General features: G+C 40.7%; 1 protein-coding gene across 3 annotated transcripts in view; it reads left to right on the top strand.

Moving 5' to 3' along the window:
• The window catches only part of ATP8A2 (ATPase phospholipid transporting 8A2), a 345411-nt gene that overhangs the window by 59639 nt on the left and 265579 nt on the right, over positions 1-20193 (top strand). For all 3 annotated transcript variants that reach the window (XM_075419576.1, XM_075419584.1, XM_075419592.1), the window contains 10 exons: positions 464-509; positions 4094-4134; positions 5947-6020; positions 8889-8958; positions 12568-12695; positions 13729-13840; positions 14527-14692; positions 17075-17202; positions 18490-18567; positions 19705-19793. In XM_075419576.1, the coding sequence (XP_075275691.1) occupies positions 464-509; positions 4094-4134; positions 5947-6020; positions 8889-8958; positions 12568-12695; positions 13729-13840; positions 14527-14692; positions 17075-17202; positions 18490-18567; positions 19705-19793 (932 nt within the window). The remainder of the gene's footprint in view (positions 1-463; positions 510-4093; positions 4135-5946; positions 6021-8888; positions 8959-12567; positions 12696-13728; positions 13841-14526; positions 14693-17074; positions 17203-18489; positions 18568-19704; positions 19794-20193) is intronic.

Raw genomic sequence — 20193 nt, 5'->3', positions numbered from 1 at the left:
TAACTTTAGCCTAGAGCAAACTGTTTTGGGGGAAATCTGCACTAACTCATATGGATACTGCTTATAATAAAAAAGTCCTCCTGCTTTGCAAAGTTCTGATGAATAAAATAATTTAGATATCAGTCTAAACAAACATCACATAGAACGTATGGTGCAGCTTTTGTGTAAGTATACTGTTGCTGATTGTTCCTCTTGTTTTCCTTTTGAAAAGCAGTTTTGGAGACAGGTTTTTTTGCTGTTGATCCAGGCTTGAGCCTGACTTCCAACATGGGGACTCTCACTTTAAAGTTAAATTATATTCTTTTACAAACTATTTGGATTTAAATTATCTGTGTGGCTTTTTTAAAAAAATACAACATAAAGGCAAAAATGACCTAATGCATCATCTTGTAGTTTGTCACTTTTGTAGCTCTAAGTTTTGGAATTTGTAATGAAGTGTAACGAAATTTTTTTTTCCTTGCAGAAGAGGCATAAGGCAGACAGTGCAGTGAATAAAAAGAAAACAATAGGTAAGATTAAATGGTCTGTATATTAAATATTTGAAGTGTAAGTGATGACTACCAGAGCACTTAGTTTTGAACAATTCTAATGCTTAAACAGTCATGACAGTGGGGAATGCACGTCTTTTTGGAATAGATAATTACTGGTATGTTAGGATTTTACTTTACCAAATGTTTCAGACTGATGCTGATAATGTGACACTTGGGGATGAGGCATGGGGGGGAATTATTAGAGTTTATAAGCTTGTGTAATTTCAAGGTTGTCCTATATGACCTTTGAGTAGAGCGCCTTCCTCACAAACGTATTAGTGTAAATGTCAAGAAACTAGAGAAACACTTAAAGAAGCATGGGGAACTGAACAACCTGCTAGGTCCATCTTCAGTTAACAGACAAAATGTTTGCAGGGCTGTTTTTCAGTGAGTTGTTTTTCTTTCATGCTTGAAGCTGATAATTGAGTTGGTATATTAATGAACATCAAAAAGCATTGCTTTACCAGTTCTTCAAGGTAATTTCTCTGTAGGAGTCCGGGAAGATGTTTCAGGTACTACAACACTGTATTTATTAGTCTTGAGAAATAGACAATTAACTGCCTGTAGCACAACAGGCTTTATTCTAGGTAATATGAAAGAGTGCTCTTATAAAGGTCACACAGGCAGTTCTAATTCATTAGTAGTTAGAGGACATGTGCTAACAAACACTGCAAGGGAGGTTTAGCATAGTAATTGTGGAGAGACAATCTTAGAGAACTCAAGGTATTCTTATGGAGCTAAGTGGAACTTGGCAATGGAAAAATTATTTTAGTTCAAGTTTTATTTTTATATTTGAATACTCTAAATACAATTTTCAAGATTATATTTGAAACTGTATCATTCTCTTTCTTAAGAGAAAGGCTGAAGAGGCTCATTCTTGAGACTTGTATTATGAGAGTGAAAAGCTAATTTATGTTCAAGGTAGAGTGACGATGAATTAAATTTAGATTCTGTATGTGCCTTTAGGTTCCCCTTATAGCTGAGTGAGGTCTAGTCAGTGCAATTAGTACAGAGGGCAGTTCTCCTTGCTTGAAAGTGGACATCTAAGAGCTGCTTAGCTATGTTCTGAACTATGCCAATTGCAATGATTGCTTCAGTAGCGTTCACGTAGGCTTTGCATTTGTTTGTTTAGTTTTCTGAGGAGTAGTGTATCTTTTAAAGCACAGTTCCTATGTTAAAATTTTCCACTGGAAAGATGAATTTGCTTTGCAGGGAGTGGCTTTGGTAGGTAGGAATTAAATTCCCTTTGGAGGAGACCAAATTGAAAGTTGTGCTCCAGGTGAGCACTGTACATCTCCGTTAGGAGCTGAAGTGTGTTAGGCTCTGAGCCAGTGTTTCAAGTCTGGGACAGCTTCATGTGGTGTATATGGAGATGACATTGAATCTAGGGACCAGACTAAATGTAATCCTAAATGAAGTCCCTGAGCAGCATATTGCATAGATGTAGAGAGATCAGTAATAACTATTCTGGTGTGTTGATCCCATCACTGCCAAATTGTAGAATAAGCCATGAAGATCTGGTGCTGTATGGGATGCCCTTGAATAGTAGACAAGCCCAGGGCTAGCAAGCTGTAGCAAACTGGTGGGAAATGCTTGCCTTCAGGAGCAGCACTGCAAATGGCTCTACACACCCAGGTGTGAGCGACAGCATTAAGTCCTAGATCTAGACCATCAATACACTGTTTTCTAGTCTTGGAGAAGGTTTGTATTGAAACTTTGGTTTTGAGTAGGAACAGTCTTGTTAGCTGCTTGGTCTTTGTTACTCATTGTCAAAACCTATTTGGTTTAAGTAATTTAACTAATTTTAAGTAATTTAAGTAATTTTACTCTCCTATAAATATTCTGGGGAAGACAGTCTTTTCTGTCCTTTGGAGTATTCTGGTAAAAGTGGGTTGAGCCTGAGTAGACGGTACAAAATTACAGCTCCCAAATTTCTGAGCTGTTCTATGTCTAATGGAAGCTTTCTCTTTAGATTGTGGGATTAGGAGTTTAAAACAAAGGACAGTTGCTTCAGTATTTTTCTTGACTAATGAATTTTTGTTTGCTGAAATGTCTCCAGAATTTTCTGGTGGAGCAGGGAGCTGTTTAAAGCAAGGCACAGGAGATGCTGGTTGTTGCAATTCCTCTCTGAGGATTTGGGTTTTGAGTCAGGGCTGCATATATGTGGGTTTTTCACTTGACATTCTGGGCTCAGGCCTTCCCCCAACTTCTGAACTAAGCAGAGCTCAATTCAAGCACAGCTTAGAGGGAAGGAAGGGGTGCAACACAACTGTTTTCCTTCTAAACTGCATAAACTTGTTTGGGTGGAAGCTCAGCAGTTTGGATGCATCACTAGCAGTGCTTCTGTTGCTGCCCACCCATTTTTTAAGTAGTTCACTGAATCATCTGCTGTCGTACTAAACCTCAGGGTTCAGTGCTCCACAGTGTGTGGCCTGAGGACAGGAATCAAGAGATGGGTTTCTTGTGATTGATCTGGTCTCACAAATCTTGTGTTCCTGTTTGTGGAGTGCCCTAACCCAAGTAGGACTGCTGAGGCAGTATTCAGCAGCATTGTATTTTCTGGGAATTTGATATGACTTTCAAAGCAGGTATGTATGTGAATTGCATGGAAGAGAGGAGATAATTGTTTGTATCTTAAGTAGGCGGTTGGCCTCTTCAACTTTCATCTGTTGCACACTACACTTTCTGAACATCTTTGAAAACTGGCTGCAGCTGCACTCAGAAAAGGGTTTGGGTTTGTTTAGGTGTGCCTGGTGTGCTCAGACCTGGACTGGATTTGATTACTCAGCAATGATTTGGCATAAATTTTTTCCCGTATTTAACGCAGGAGTAATATTAAGTATGTGTAGAAGCATCTAGAGGAACTATATGGGTGGAAGAGCATGTTCCAGAGTAGATGACCAGTGAGTGTGTTAGGACAGCACTATGGGAGTTGGGCACTGCAGAGGCCAAGGGCTATTTCAGTACCTTGTTTTTTTTTTTGTTTCAACATGAGCTTTGGCATTTAGTATTATCCTTCTGCTGAAGCTGGTCTTTGTTTTTCAGCTGCTTGACAACTAAGTCTCAGCCCTGTAAGGGCAATTGGTATGTTAGTGAGGTTGGATGTGTAGGAGTAAAAACATAGTGAATAAAACACAAGTAAAAATGTGAGAAGCAAAAATTCTGTGCTTAAATCACACATAGATTAAAGGCGCTTCCTGGTATTGATTGACAGTGGACAATAATGCCCTTTTTTTTTCAGGAAGGTCATTTCCCTAACAAGTAACAACACTGCCCATCTGCATGTTAGTACGAAACAATGCCAAGAAGAAATCAGGCCACCAACTGTTGTTTACCAGGCGATAAAAATGAAATAAATACTAAGGGCAGATTCTTCCTTTTTCTTGGATACACACACCTACAGTTGTGGATAAAAGTGTGGTCTGGCTTCTGAAAAGTACTTTCCTGGTGTGTGTGTGTTAGTTCATGTTCTGGTCAATGTTCACTACTGCTGATGTAGTTGTGTTGAGATTTGTCTGAATTTGGGGCATTTCTTCTGATCTAACTTTAAACTTTGTTTCCAGTTCTAAGAAATGGGATGTGGCAGAACATTATGTGGAAAGAGGTAAATAAAACTGGGGATGGGAGGGAGTGGAAGGTGTTCAAGAATTACTTTTGCTGCAATAAATTCGGAGGCCTAGTGTTAATGGACACGATGTCAGAATTCCCTGCCTTGGGGTGGGAGGGTTCCGTTGTGTTGCAGTTGTAAGAACTGCCCTGAGCAAGGCACATCAGTACCTGTTTTTAAATCTTAGTGCTATGTTTCTGTCAAATGCTAATAAACTGGTTTAAGTGGTCTTGCTTGTACAGTTAATATGCTCTAGAGAGTACACAGTATTTTGTTTTCAGTCTACACCTGGAAGAGTAACTTTCACTGCAATGCTGTACCTCCCCTGAAAGTCTAACAGATTTATTTTGCTACTTGTGCTAAAAAGTTCTTAGCTTTTGAGGTTAATTAGTAAGCTGTTTGCTCAAGTAAAAAACACAAGCCCTGCTGCTACCTCAGGCACTCAGGGCCCATGTTCTGTGCAGCCCTGTGCTAGGACTTGGTGAGCTTTATTTATAGAACTTGCTCAAGTCCCTGAGGATGTATTGATCTAATTGTGGCTCTTAATGCCTTTTTAAGGAAAAAATTAGCCCGTTAATAAATGAGGAAAAAGTACACCCTTTTAAACCTCTTGGAAATGAGACCTGCCTCAACAGACCTAAAAGCAATCCTGCTGAAGTGTTAGGCTATAGTAGAAACTAAAGATTGCGAAGGATTCTGATGGCTAATGCTGATGCCTGTTCTTGCTTTTCCGTATTCTATTTGTAGTGAGGACACTGGATTTAAATATAGTTAAAGCTGAGCCTGGAATCTGGTTTTCTTATACTCTTAAGGACTTTATGGATTGGCCTGTGTCTGCATCTGTGTGTTGTCCTGGCCTGCGTTTATAGTTAGGGAGTAACAGTTGTGTACTATCCACTTTGTTTACTTCAGGGCACACTACGGATCGTTTTTGCACTGAAATTGGTAGGGAATTTGTTTTTCAGTGGGTCAAAGTAAGACTAATGAATCTGCCTGTTCAAACATGCTATCTGTTTCAATCTTTCTAAATTAATGTGTTAAAAATAGGTTAAGCCCATTTCAGACTCTTGGCAGTGCATTGGCTGTTAAGCAGTCTGATACTCATCAGGCAAGCCTGGCTTACTGTTTTAAGAGTGCTGTTTGGTCCTTCTTAGAATGAAAGTCCCATGCATGTGTGATTCCTGCTAAAGGTGCTGATAACTCTTAAGTCTTCAGTATTCCAGAAATTAGGACTTTGTGCATCTTAAGTGGCTATAGGTCAGGGAAGAACTGGTTGTCTGTAGAGACAATTCTCCTTGCTAGTGACTAGTACAAGCAGTGAATCTGAAAAGGGCTAAGGGAAAAAGATAGTGATGGCTGAGTAGGTATCTAATACAGAGCAGGAATAGGAGAAACTCGTGATGCTTGAGGAAGGTAAAGTTTAAAGATAACTTTTTTACTAGGAAAAACAACTTTCTGCAGGTTAAATAAGGCTAAAAGAAACAACCCTTAAATTTGGATAATGGCAGGATTATAGAAATTTTTTTTTTACTAAAATATAAGCCACAGAATTTCACACTTTCCAGTGGAGTATATCTATTTGTTTTGTATAGAGAATTGTTTACTTCACGTTCAAAAAAGGGAAGGCTTTGATACTTCCAAACTTGCAGTGAAAAGTACTCTGACTTTCAGAAGCACTGTCTCTAGCTGTTCTGTGCATGGTGATGTTCTTTTGACTGGGTGAAAGAAAGTAACAAACTAACATCTTGGACAAGCGAACTGTTTATTTTTCTCTTCCATGCTACTGTACTCCTGCCCCTGACTCAACAGGTAGCAGTAGGAGATATTGTGAAGGTCACCAATGGGCAACATCTTCCAGCAGACATGATCATTATATCTTCCAGGTATCCTGAATGGGTGTGGAAATGATGTGTCTGATGAACTGAGGTGCAGAGGACCCTAAACTCTATTTGCTGCTATTAAAAACAGACATCAGATGGCCCTAATACTTGTCCACATCTAAAATCAACTTTCAACAATGTCAGAGAAGTGCTTTACTAGGCCATGATTCATGTATCATTGCAGAGAGGCTCTTAAGAAAGAAGGCTTTTGTAAGATGTCATAGTATTATGTACCTGTAGTTCACAAAATGTATCACTGAGTTTGCTGGAAGGCTGAAGGTCTGTTACACAAGCTTGAAGCGGTCAGTTGCTCCATGGCCTTCTGAGGATACCTCGATTTAGTTACGGAAACTTAAGTTTTCTTCCAGTCAGTTGCATTGAGTTTCCAGCATATTTTCCTCCCCCTCAGGAGAGATTTCTCTTTCAAATGGTAGTTCTACAAGGCTAGCTCAGCTGGCATCTAATAACTAGCCTGCAAAATAGCTTTTGGGCTTAATTTGTTTGCTCCTTGTCTTTGATACTGCGGATGTATGGCCCATCCCTAGCATGGTAGCACAGTGAACTGTGGAGTCCTGCTCATTTTTTTGTGAAATATGGCACAACTTCTTTATACTGGTAAACAAATCTTGGTTGTTAGTTCCTAAAAGTATTGGAGTGGTACTTGGCTGCTACTCTAGTTGCTGTGTTGTGTTGAACAGCTTCAGGCCAAATCAAGACTACTGTCCACTTAAATGAAATATAAAAAAGAGACAGTAGCACAGTTCCTGTTCTTGAACGTGTTTTTTTTCTAATAGTCAAACCTTATGACACCTTGCTCTACTCTACAATCTCTTTCTGTCCACATGCTTTTCAACAGTGACTGCAGTTTGTTCTGGTCTCCAGGTTACAGTTCTCTTAGATGACCTGACTTTGAAGGGAACTTGTTTCCTGAGCTACTCTATTTTCTACTCCATCCTTCTTGTCTGTGCCATTCCTGGGAGGTTTCATTTTTCTGAAAGCTGTTTTGGGGAAGGTCAGTCTTTTTTGAACAGTCGCATGATCAAGATAGAGGTGTCTTCATTCCGTTGTATACAATAATGTATTTTTTAAACAAACCTCAAATTTTAAATAAGCAGGTGTCAGTCTTAATATGCAGTTAGTTAGACTATACTTACACATAAATAAAGTGCTGTTTCAGCTTTGAGGAATATTTGTTCTACTTGAGAACTTCTCTAATGTATTACGCTAAAAAAACCTTCTGACTTATTTCTTAACTTGCATGGGTCAGCTTTTTGTTCTACATTATCTTACTAACATGCTGTCACTGGTAATCACATAATAGCTGGATATTTTAACCCCAGATATGATGATTTGGGAGAACTTTGCTTGAAGTAAATGGCAATTTCTGTGGCAGTTCTGCTTTATAATTGGTATTCCATGATTCTTTTAAACAATACGGAGTGTCCTCAGTTCACCAGAAGGCTTTGCATGCTCTGAAGGGATGGGGTCTTTTGCTTCTATGTGTTAACTTTGTGTCTGAGCTGACTGTCAGAGGTGAAATAAACAGTTGGTTTTATCTTGACTCTTCCCCCCACCTTATTCACATGGAGAATAAATTTATATGAAGGGGAAAAAAAATCTGAATGCAAACAGTTCTGTATGGAAACACTTCCACACTTCATTGGTAACGAGAGGAACTGTATTGCAAGAGGCATCCCTCCTGAGTTAACCATTTCAGTTGTAGTGGAGAAGGATTTTTGTGACAGAAGTAAAATTGGGACCAAGCTGGACTTAATTTGTGACTTTCTTGGGTTCAGATTCAGATTGCCTCTATAGGAGACAAAGAGCAGGCTCTGAACCTTTTTTTGTTAAGAAAAAAAATCTCTGTAGAGAAGATCTAGCTTCTTACTGTGTTATAAATGTACCTGTCTGTTTCACAACAATTTTTGTCCTGAGGACCCTTTATTACTGACTCTTCTGCTGATTAAGTACACTTGCTGTTAAAGTAATTATTTACTTCAGAAAGAAATAGCAACACCTCAAGAGTATGAAGAGTGATATGCTGAAGAAGCTCATGTTTAGGTCCAGAAGGGAAACCGATATTCCTTAGCAGCCTGAGAAGACAGTCAGGAAAAACAGTTTTGGTGGTTTTAAACTTAAGGGGCAGCTCAGGAAAATACCTGTAATAGAAGTACCATTCCTTATCACAGCTGCTACCTGTGTGGAGCTCCTCTGTGTTAGATGTAGGTAAGAGCTTGACTAATGGAAATGTCACAGTTCTGGGAGGAAGGTTCCCCCCCGCCATTGGTACAGGCATAAGTATCTCTGGAAGATGCAGATCACAGCTCTGTTTCAATCTTAGTGTAATTTTTTCTGATTCTCAAAAAAAAAAAGCTGATTAGCAGTGATTGCAGATGTACTTCCGCAAGTCCCTCAACTTTAAGGTGCTCTTGCAGGCAGGACCTTTTGTGTGCACAGTTCACAGATGGAACTCAACAGCAGAGAGTGCTGCCCTCTTCATCCAAGCACATCCCCTTTTTCAGTGTTCAATACTTTGCAAGAGCTATAGCTAAAATACTATCTGAAGCAATTTTATGGATTACAGTATAAAATAGTTCACGTGAGGCATCTAAGTTTATTGTGACTTATTAAATTCTTACTAACCTTCTGATTTAGACTTGTCTTTCTTTTTAGTTTGTTGTATGAGCGTTCATATCCAAAGATATCTCTAAAATGTGTACTTTCAGCTGGCTCTTTCATGGTCATATACAAACAGTATGGATTTTTGTCTTCTGTGGTGTATTGAAGTAGCATATTGTGGGCCATTTTAGTGCAAAATTAGTGTACAAAAAGTATGGAGTTTTAATATTGAAAATCTTGTGCTCCTTACAGTGAACCGCAAGCCATGTGCTATATTGAAACAGCTAATCTTGATGGGGAGACGAATCTTAAAATACGACAGGTAAAACAAACTGAGTTTCACCTTCCTATCTAATGCTAGCTACAAAGCAGAGTCTATCTTGCATGACAAGAATATAAGCACTCTTTTTTCTTTTTGGAAAAAAACAGCGTATCTCTTTTTAAATGGCTGTAGCTGCCTTTTCAGCAGGTACAAAGCCAAACGATAGTGCTTCATGTGCAAGTGTAAGGAACTAATCTGGAGGAAGTATTACAAGCCCACAAAGGCAAATCAAGCAGACCTTGGCTGTGTTTTGCTGAAGGTCCAGTAAGTGGAATTGAAGTGCTGTGTGTTTAAAAAAAAAAAAAGGCAGCTGAGCTTTTGATGAGCTCTGCAGTTTCTGCTGTCAAAGTGCCTATCTGTTGCTTTTGCCTCTGTGGAGTACTCAAAAGGAACTTCAATATATTAAAGTTGTCTCCCTGGGAAACAGTCCTCAGGGACAGGGGAACAGAACAGAGCTGGCAGGTCTTTAAGGATGTATTCCAGAGAGCACAAGAGCTCTCGATCCCCAAGTGTAAGAAGTCGGGCAGAGAAGGGAAGAGACCGGCATGGCTGAGGCAAGAGAATGCTGGTCAAACTAAGGAAGAAGAGGGAACTGCACAGGCAGTGGAAGAAGGGACTGGCTTCCTGGGAAGAGTATAGGGAAGCTGCCCGGTTGTGTAGGGATGGGGTCAGGAAGGCCAAGGCACAGCTGGAGCTGAACTTGGCAAGGGAAGTGAAAAATAACAAGAAGGGCTTCTACAGGTATGTCAGCTGGAAAAAGATGGTCAAAGAAAGCGCACCCCTGCTCATGAGCAAGACCGGCAAACTGGTAACAGCAGATGAGGAGAAAGCTGAGGTACTCAACAACTTTTTTGCCTCAGTCTTCACTGGCAACCTATCTCCTCACCCCTCCCGAGTTGATGGATGGTATGAAGGAGACCAGGAGGGTAAAATCCCTCCAGCTGTAAGTGAAGACCAGGTTCGGGACCTCCTGAGGAACCTAAACGTACAGAAGTCCATGGGACCTGATGAGATGCATCCCAGAGTCCTGAGGGAACTGGCTGATGTAGTTGCCAAGCCACTCTCCACAATATTTGAGAAGTCAAGGCAGTCAGGGGAAGTCCCCAGTGACTGGAAAAAGGGAAACATTGTGCCCCTTTTCAAAAAGGGTAGAAACCCTGGGAACTACCGACCTGTCAGCCTCGCCTCTGTGCCTGGGAAGATCATGGAACAGATCCTCCTAGAAGATATGCTAAGGCACATGGAGGCCAGGGAGGTGATTCGAGACAGCCAGCATGGCTTCACCAAGGGCAAGTCCTGCCTGACCAACCTAGTGGCTTTCTATGATGGTGTAACAACAAGAGTGGACAAGGGAAAACCCATGGATGTCATCTATCTGGATTTTTGTAAAGCCTTTGACACGGTTCCCACAACGTCCTTCTCTCTAAATTGGAGAGCCATGGATTTGATGGGTGGACTGTTTGATGGATAAGGAATTGGTTGGATGGTCCTCTACAGTCTACTGTAGGTGACCCTGCTTTGGCAGGAGGGTTGGACTAGATGACCCACAGAGGTCCCTTCCAACCCCTACCATACTGTGATTCTGTCACAGCCAAAGGGTAGTGGTCAACAGCTCAGTATGTGGATGGAGACCAGTGATGAGTGGAGTCCCTCAGGGGTCTGTACTGGGACCAGTGCTGTTCAATATATTTATCAATGACACAGACAGCGACATCGAGTGTACCCTCAGCAAGTTTGCAGATGACACCAAGCTGAACGGTACAGTTGATACACCAGAAGGACGGGATGCATCCAGAGGGACCTGGACAAGCTGGAGAGGTGGGCCTGTGTGAACCTCATGAGGTTCAACAAAGCCACGTGCAAGGTCCTACACCTGGGTCGGGGTAATCCCCGCTATCAATACAGGCTGGGGGATGAAAGGATCGAGAGCAGCCCTGCTGAGAGGGACTTGGGGGTACTGATAGACGAAAGGCTGGACATGAGCCGGCAATGTGCGCTGGAGGCGCAGAGGGCCAACCGTGTCCTGGGCTGCATCAAGAGAGGCATGGCCAGCAGGTCGAGGGAGGTGATTCTGCCCCTCTACTCTGCTCTGGTGAGACCTCACCTGGAGTACTGTGTTCGGCTCTGGAGCCCTCAGCACAAGAAGGACATGGAACTGTTTGAGCGGGTCCAAAGGAGGGCTACAAAAATGATCCGAGGCTGGAGCACCTCTCCTATGAGCACAGGCTGAGAGAGTTGGGCTTGTTCAGCCTGGAGAAGCGAAGGCTGCGGGGAGACCTGATTGCAGCCTTTCAGTACTTAAAGGGAGCCTATAGGAAAGATGGGGACAGTCTGTTTAGTAGAGACAGCAGTGACAGGATGAGGGGTAATGGTTTTAAACTAAAACAGGGTAAGTTTAGGCTGGATATAAGGAAGAATTTCTTTACCATGAGGGTTGTGAAACACTGGAACGGGTTGCCCAGAGAGGTAGTGGAGGCCCCGTCCCTGGAAACATTCAAGACCAGGTTGGACAGGGCTCTGAGCAACCTGATCTAGTTAGCGGTGTCCCTGCTCGCTGCAGGGGGGTTGGACTAGATGACCCCTAGGGGTCCCTTCCAACCCAAAGCTTTCTATGATTCTGTGTTTAAGTTAATTTGTTTTCTTTGTGGTAAGTAGTAGAATTTATTTGGCTATTTCTAGTTTTGTTGAAGAAATGCTATTGATTACGGTGTTTAGAAATAGTTGAAGTCTTTGCCTTCTTTCATTACAAAGGAAAAAGAATTTGAATTAGGATTTTGAAATAACAGTTTTTTTTCAAAAAAAGCTGTACACTTTCTACTTGTTTACTACTGTTGTAGAAATGTGATTTACTGTTCTGGGTCTGCCCAACAGATCAGAACTTGAGTTCCTGTCAAACTGCATTTGCTTCAGGACACATGCTTAATGCAAAAATAAAGTTGCGGGGCCTTTTAAGGCCTTGTTCCAGCTTGCAGTGGTGCAGTCAAAATCTGGCAAAAGAAATGCTGAATGGATCACTCTGGAGTTGTTCGTAGGCAGATGAAAATCAATGGGATTGTTTTGTGCGCGCTCTGAGATAGAGTAGCAAGTTACAGTTGCGTGATGGGGTTGATAGTTAACCTTGAGTAGGATCAGAGCATAATGGCTGCAGTGACCGAAAAGAGACTATGTTTAGGAGTGACTATATTTAGCAGCAGTAACACATCAGTGGAGCTGTACTTTGTGAGAAAAACCAAGCCTGCTCATACTTCTTGTCGCCTACTTCCTCCTGCACGTGTGCGACTTCATGCTTTGTGGATGGGACTTTCCTCTGGGTTAGAGAGATGACGTAGGTAATACAACTGTCTTGTGTAGAGGTATTTAAACCAATCCTAATCCTAATAAGCAGGATCACGTGTGTCCATAATGTATTTTCCTTGCAGGGAGGAGTTACTGAATACCCATTAAAAAAAAAACACAACAAAAAACCCCAAAAGAACTTGCCAACAAACCCGACAGAAAACCTCCACGCTTTTAATTACATTTTATATCTTAGATGTTGGCAGAAAGCACAGTTTTCCTAGGTTGTCCTCTAATAAGAGTTTTTGACAATCTTTGGATTGGTCTCTGCAGGGATTGTCTCAAACTGCTAGTCTCCAATCAAGAGAAGAATTGATGAAAGTATCTGGAAGGATAGAATGTGAAGGACCCAACCGTCATCTGTACGACTTCACTGGAAACTTGCGCTTAGATGGCCAAAGGTATTGGCTTGACCACAAAGCCATAAATTCATTTGGTTAGGAAAAATGCTTCCTGTGTGCTTTTAGTCTGCAACACTGAGCACGTGCCTGGGTTTTGCTGGGGAAGAGGAGGGTAATAATTAGCGGTTGTCAATCAGAGCATCTGCCAGTGTAAGATAACTTAGTTCTGTCTTCCTATGCAGTCTTCTGCTTGTTATGGGAAAGTTGGTGTCTTTGGTATCATAGTGGGGATTTTTTATCAAAAGTAACATCTGAAGAGAAGGAAGAGTGGGGGAAATCGTTGGGGTTTTTAGACCTGCTTGTAACAGGAGATGCATAGAGGAAATGGGAAACCTTTCCCTTCCAGCTAGAGCCAAGGGCTGCACCAAGTTCAGATCTATAGAGAAAAATGATCTCAGAATATGGAGTCTTTATCAGTGTGACTTTGATCTGTTGCAGCTCTTCAAAGAAAATAACTTAGTTTTAGTACTTGAATTTGTAGAATTTGAAATGTCAGTAGGAACATACAGGTTTCATCTTGCTGTACTTGTTTTCCTGCACAAAACCTGCATTCCTTGAGCAACTCGGCTGAATAGAGACAGATAGAAGAATAGATGATCACTTCCATCCCACTTGAAAATCACATGGGTAATACAGTTTTCCCAAAATGTTTGTTTAATGGCATACATGAGGTTACAGTGTGCTTGGAACAGAATGGTCTGTTTGCAAGTGCGATGCTTCTCTCTCCTTGGTGTGAGAGAATGTAGGAGTTGAGGTGAAGTACAGAGTAGGCTTATGGCTGCCACGTAAGTCCAGAAGTTTTGGGTAACTAGAACAGCTCCCTTCGCATCACTGTTGCCCTACTGTGCTTTCGCAGGGATTAGACTTACACAGGTTGCAGTGCTCTCGTGTTGTGTGGACAGTGAGAGTCCATTACTTTCCTCCTTTTATGGTTTGGTGTGTTTTTTTTGAGGGGGGAGTAAGGCTGAAAGGAGAATTACTTTCCTAAAGTGTTATCAAAAATTTGAGGCTATACATACTTCTTGCTTTGCAGCCCAGTTCCTGTTGGTCCAGACCAGATCTTGCTAAGAGGTGCACAACTGAGAAACACGCAATGGGTCTTGGGTATTGTGGTGTACACAGGACATGATACAAAACTCATGCAGGTAAAGTTTTCAAGGAGATCTAGAGCATGTTCTGACAGAAGCTGGCCATATTTTTTGTATTCTGCTTGTCATTTGGACTTGAGTTTCATAAAACGCTTTGACTCATTGTAGCTGTTTAAGACCTGGAGACTTTTAGGGATACAAGGATACTGTTATGCTTGAGGCTGCATGTGCACATGTGTTGGCACTTATTGAGGAATTTGTCTCAAAACACTTCAATAAGTAAGCAAAACTAACTGTATTTTATCTTATCTGGTAGCTGGACAACGTTTCAAACAGGTTTAACAGCTGAGTAGGCAGTAATGACCACCTACAATTTTAGCACTTGGAGATAATTAGGTTAAGACTACAGTCTCTGTATTGTTTAATGGCAGGGAGTGCCTGGAGAGACCAGAATCATCAATGTGTTGCTCATCTCTGCTTGCTGTCAGTGAAATGGACAGACAGGAGATGAGCGTGCTAGGTCTTTAGATCTGAATGGTTCTCTTAATCCAATGTCCTGCCAGTTTTGGAGTTGTTAGGAGTATTGACTCCTGTTACTACCATGTTGAGCTGTGCCTATGGTATTGAGCTAGAGCTGAAGTAGCAAGTTCTGCAGTCAATTCTAAAACTTAAGACTGAGTTTGCCTCTGCAATTTCCTCTTATATAAGCCATTGCCAGACTCTCTTTTTCTCCTGCTGTTTAGAATTCAACCAAAGCACCTCTGAAGAGATCAAATGTGGAGAAAGTGACCAACGTGCAGATCCTGGTTTTGTTCTGTATTCTCCTGGTGATGGCCCTCGTGAGTTCTGTAGGTGCCTTATTATGGAACAGAACACATGGCGAAGTTGTCTGGTACCTTGGCTCCAACAGTGAGTACGCAGGCAGTGCTCTAGGGATGTATCGGGCTGCAGGGCCAGCCAGGCTCTAGCTTTGCTAAGTGAATGCATAAAATAAGAAATAGAGAAAGAAACACAAGAAACAGAACCTGTTGCTAACTCTTGATGGCCCAATATTTTTTTATTTTTTTGAGAATGGGCTGGCATAAGTGAACTTGCTGGTGAGGCTTCTGTTAATAAAACCTTCTAAAGGTTAGGTAAATATCACTGGGCTACCACCCAGGCAGTAGGGAAGAAACAAAAGAGGGGCAAGAGTTATTTCTGGATATTTGGTGTTCAAGTTCTTTCAGCTCTGGAGATGCTGTGTATGAATTTGTCATTAGAGCAGGTCGTGTACTACTGCCTTATGTATCATGTCTGACTGTACCCGACTGCAGGATAGTCGGTATCAGTCCAATGATGCTGGCTTCAACTTTATGCTTGCATGCAGAAGCAAAGGATTTCTCTAGCTGTTTTTTCAGTCAGAAATGCTGATCTGCTGTTGTCATAGAGAAAACTGTTAAATGCTAAATGTTATGATTTTGTATTTATTCAGTAATGTTTCAGAGTTGTTTTGGCTGCTGACTTATTTTGTAATGAGAAAACTGATCTCTTAGCATGCTTATTAAAGGGTTTTATTTGTTTTTATTCATACTCTATGAATTCATTAGTTCAGATAAGTGTTTGCATAAGGCCCATCTTTAAGGATGAAATAAATAGCTCTCCAGTAGATTTCTCACTTGAGGGGGTTACATTAGCAAGCTATAAAATGTGGTGTTGCAAATGTGTTGAGATACGTGTCTGAAAACAATTCTCGTGAACTGCAAATGGTCTTTCTGCTGGTGATTGCAAAACAGATGGCAAAGGATGTCTGTCTTCTGCAGTTTAAGAACAGCTGTTGTGATAGCAATGAAAAAAAAAAAACATGTAGGAAGAGCATGGCAGTGCCTCATGTTTGACTCTGGTTTTTAGTAGGTGTAATATCTTCCAGTAGCAGTATCAGCAACTTTTAATGTGTCTTCACTACCTTCCCCTGTGCTTTTTAATGAAGAAACTTTTAAATTTGTGCCTTCCAATGGTGGAACTATTACTGGAAAAGATGAATGGGAGAAACTCTTGAACCTGTGCTGATGTGAAACAGGAGAAACCTGTAATAAACTAGGATGACATAGTCTGTATAGATGCTTTTTTGTACATTGAATGCACGATTTCTGTCACTTCCGTAACTGCTGCACATGGGAAAGACTTTTCAGATGAGGCAGGTAGATGTTAAATTTTTGCTAAATCTGTAACTTCTATAAAGCTTGTATTGGAAAAACCTTTTCTAGTATCAGGTGTGTTTCTGCTCTTCCTGTTTCTTCTGTAAACTGAGCAGGGATATGGAATTGGTGTGTGCTCATGCTTGGAGGTGTCTGGGTCCAAACTTGAAATCTTGCTCTGGTGTTCATTAGACTTTGGCAGTTTTCTCTGGTTCGCTTGTCTGCGTTCTTACTGACTTATTTGCAATGCTGAAAACCCTTTAGTTGTGGGCTGTGACCCCGTTGTGCTGGGTGCTCTGTGTGCTGACTGCATTGCCTCTTTAAGCTTCAGGGAACGCGATGAACAGACAAATGTGGAGACTTTGGGTGTGAAGAGAGGTTGTAGGCAGCACCCTGAGCAGGAGCCTTCATCCTATGTCTCTGCTGAGCCTTGTCCCTTCCTTCCGGCTGTCTGTAAATGCTTCCCCTTCCCTGCAGCACCTGGTGTGCTGGCAGATGTATTTGAGCAACTTGTCACCATTAATGACAGCTCTTCTGCTTAAGTAGGATGCCTTAGTTCATTTATGGGGTGGCTGTTTAACAGTTAACTTGTTTTTAGATTTCTGTAGTGTGAGTAACTTCTTAATTCTGCCAATGCTGGCAGATTTTAGAACAAATCTGAACATTTTTTGTTTTCTAACTCCACTGAGACAAGTAGGCACTTTCTGAAAGGTGAAGTTATGTTACTAGTAATATTGGTGGCTCTTAACTGGGACAGTTGACACATCAGATGAATCTCTAAATTTGGGTTATAGTGTGGAATATCATACTTCTCACCATCTGTTCAGCAATAATTGTTCAGAAATTGTTCTGTTCTCTAATGTCTAGCCTCACAGATCCTGCCCTTCACCTGGCATAATGTACTGTGTATCCAGGCATGTGTTCTGTGGGTGTTTTATAGATGTACTATTCAAATCAATATTAAAAAGGCCCTTATACTAGGCCTCAACACACTTGCTGATTATTTTAGCACTACTAAATCTGATTAGGCCAACTGCAGAAAGATGATTGCCCCTGTATTGTACCACTCAGACTTCTGCCTGCTGTCTGCTGATGCTTTATGTCTTTCGGTCCACAGAAATGCTGTCTGTCAACTTTGGATACAATCTGCTGACATTTATAATCTTGTACAACAACCTTATTCCAATCAGTCTTCTGGTGACATTGGAAGTTGTCAAGTTTACTCAGGCTCTTTTTATAAATTGGGTAAGTAACAAGAGTAAATCTATTAATGTCAGTTTTGGAAAGTGACATTAAAAAAACCACACATACTCACTCTGAAATCTTTACCAGATTTTCTGATGACTTTTCTGATGCAACTTCTGGGAAAGGCAGGGAGAAGTTCAGAGGATTTATTCTCTATTAGTTCTGTGTTCCACAGAAAATGAAATGATATAGCTGTAGGAAGGTCTCCTGTGCATATGATCACGAGAGTGTATTTTAGGCTATCAGGATGAGAAGGAAGGCTCAGCTCTAGTGGTTGAAGGAGATCTCTCAGCTGACTCATGTTCAGTAAATATCTTTTGAAAACTTGCCAGTACCTTATAGCTTCTCTCAGCCACAGCAGACAGAAAGACTAGACTTGTTTGAGTGTGTGTTTTTATCTTGTTTTTCACTTTGTGGTGTGTGTCTTTGTGTGTTTTGGTGTGTTTTTTTGTGTGGTGTGTGTTTGGTTTTTTTGGTGTGTTTTTTTTTTTCTTTTTTTTCCCAAATCTTGAGGCTGGCTGTAAGGTCACCTCTGGTGTGATTCATGGTATTTCTGTAAGGAGATAAGTTGGTGGTGTCTCATGCAGCAAAACAGTGATCCCACTATTCAGGTGAGCTCTGACTTCAGTGTGGTTCTCTTCAGTTGTGGACCAAAAATATTTGTAGTGGTGTTTCTTAAGCTGCACAAAACCAGGAGGAGTACATTGTCTTGGTGTGCATTAATCCTTGGACTTTAAAGAAAGCTGTAGTGGTTCCTCTAAAATACAGGTCAAAAGGTCTAATGTGTCTGTTCTGAGCTGCTTACAATGTACTGGAAATGCTTGACTAGCTTATCTGAGAAATTGCTTTGGTTCATGTAGCAGCTGTTTTATTTACCCTCCCAATTAAATGTAGTAATAAGAGGAGTTGATTTAGAGTCACTTAAATTGTCTCTTCAATCATGGATGTGGCTACAGTAAATTGCATTGTTGTAACTGAAGACATATGATTAGCATGTCTAATACCTGGTAGAACTTCTTTCCACTGTACTAAATTCTTAAACTGGAGATGCAATGAAGAAAATGATAATTAGTTAAGTGAATCTGGCTTTTCTTGTGGACGTGCAGTATGGACATATACTTTGGGAGGGAGGCACCCCTGTTCAGCATGGGATGTTTGTGTCTCAAGCCTTCAGAATTTCCACAGTGGAATTAAGTCAGTCAAGCCAAATTGGAGCTGACTAAAAGAAGACTGGAGACTTCACTGTTTAATCTGTGTAGCATAGGTCTAATTTTGCTCTCATTTCAGGACATAGATATGTATTATCCTGAAACAGATACACCTGCAATGGCCAGAACCTCAAACCTTAACGAGGAACTTGGGCAGGTAGGACAACATTTTCTCCAGTGTTGTGTTTGTGATATGCTCTGGGAAGGCAGAAGGTATGAGAGTGTGCTGTACAAATCTGCTTTGTTCTGTTGCTGTGTGGCTCAGGTTAATGAGACATCTTTATTTTCATTAGTCCAAGTCTTACAAGTGAAATGATGAGATATCACAGGATTAAATTTGAGGTCATATACATAGGCTTAAGCCTGGGAATTGAATCTTTTTACTTATGTTCATGGTAAACTGACTTTTTCCTTGAGGGTGTTGAAGAAATGCTATGTGGTTTTGACTGTGCTGGAACAGAATGTACAGGACTAAGCTTGGCTGAAGAGCAGGCCAACAGCCGAAACCTGTATACTCAGTTCTGTGTGCTTCTGACCACCTTACAGGAAATGCAAGTGAAAACAAAATGCAGTTCTATTCCTTATTTAGATTGTGTTTCTTGAAGCATTTCAATTTTCCTTTCAGATAAAGATAGCTGTATATTGTAGTTGTAAAAGATTTGTTATAAAATCTACAAATAAGATTTATTTTTTAATGAAAGTGTTTCCCAAAATAAGGTTACTGGAAAGCACAACTTTGCCATTGGAATTTTGTAGCATCATTGAGAAATCCTAGCTTTTTCCCTTGATTACCAGTCATAGGTGTGTAACTGAACCACATAGTTATACGTATTTATACATAGTTATATGTATTTTACAAACAAGTTCTTGGTGATCTGTGGAATGTCGAATTTCTTCAGTGTGTTAAAATCTAATGATTCTTCAACCAGCTTGAGTCTTTGTTTTAACTTCCAGCCCTGCTGTTTGAGGTTAGTACAGTTGAAAGATATGGTGAGTGTTCAATTAGCACAAGCAGCTACATCTGTACTGACCACACTCGAGCCTTGGCAATTGATACCTACTATTTGAGCCTTTCTAGATTTAGAGATAAAGAAGAAATAATGTTATTAAGTAATGTTCCTGATATATTTTCCTGTAGCTTTGATAAGGCAAATCAAGCTGTAATAAGCCTGGATTGGCCAGTACAGTGACGTTTGAGCCATTTGTCTCTCAGAATCTTCCTGATACTTAATCTATTTTCCACTTTGAGTTTGTTACTTTGCAAGTTGAAAATTAGATATTTTTTTTCTTCTAGGTGAAATACCTGTTTTCTGATAAAACAGGTACTCTAACGTGCAATATCATGAACTTTAAGAAATGTAGTATCGCTGGAGTGACATATGGGTAGGTATGATTTTTTAGAAACTTGGTAGCTTAATATGTGCTTATTGATGGTACATGTATATCAGAACAGGCTTAGAACCTTTTGTTCTTCATTTCGTATTTCATTATATTTTATGGTCTCAGTTAATAGCTTTGACTTGTGTCCTGCAACACTAAGTATGAAATACAAACCTAGGGAGTACTTTACATGAAGTAGAGAAAACTTGCTTCTGAACTTACCTGATCATGATTTAAACTGAACCAGAAGTGCTGAATAACCTCTGGCCTTTCAGAGGGAAGGAGATGCAGCCCAAGGTTAACAATTCAGTCATGTTTCTGTGTCTTATTCAGATGAACCAGGATTTCATTAGAACCATGTAGCTGCAGTTGTGCTTGTAGAATTAAATATTCCTTGCACAGG

Source organism: Opisthocomus hoazin, chromosome 1 (assembly GCF_030867145.1).
Source record: "Opisthocomus hoazin isolate bOpiHoa1 chromosome 1, bOpiHoa1.hap1, whole genome shotgun sequence".
Classification (NCBI taxonomy): Eukaryota; Metazoa; Chordata; class Aves; order Opisthocomiformes; family Opisthocomidae; genus Opisthocomus; species Opisthocomus hoazin.
This window is presented reverse-complemented; position numbering and strand designations above follow the sequence as displayed.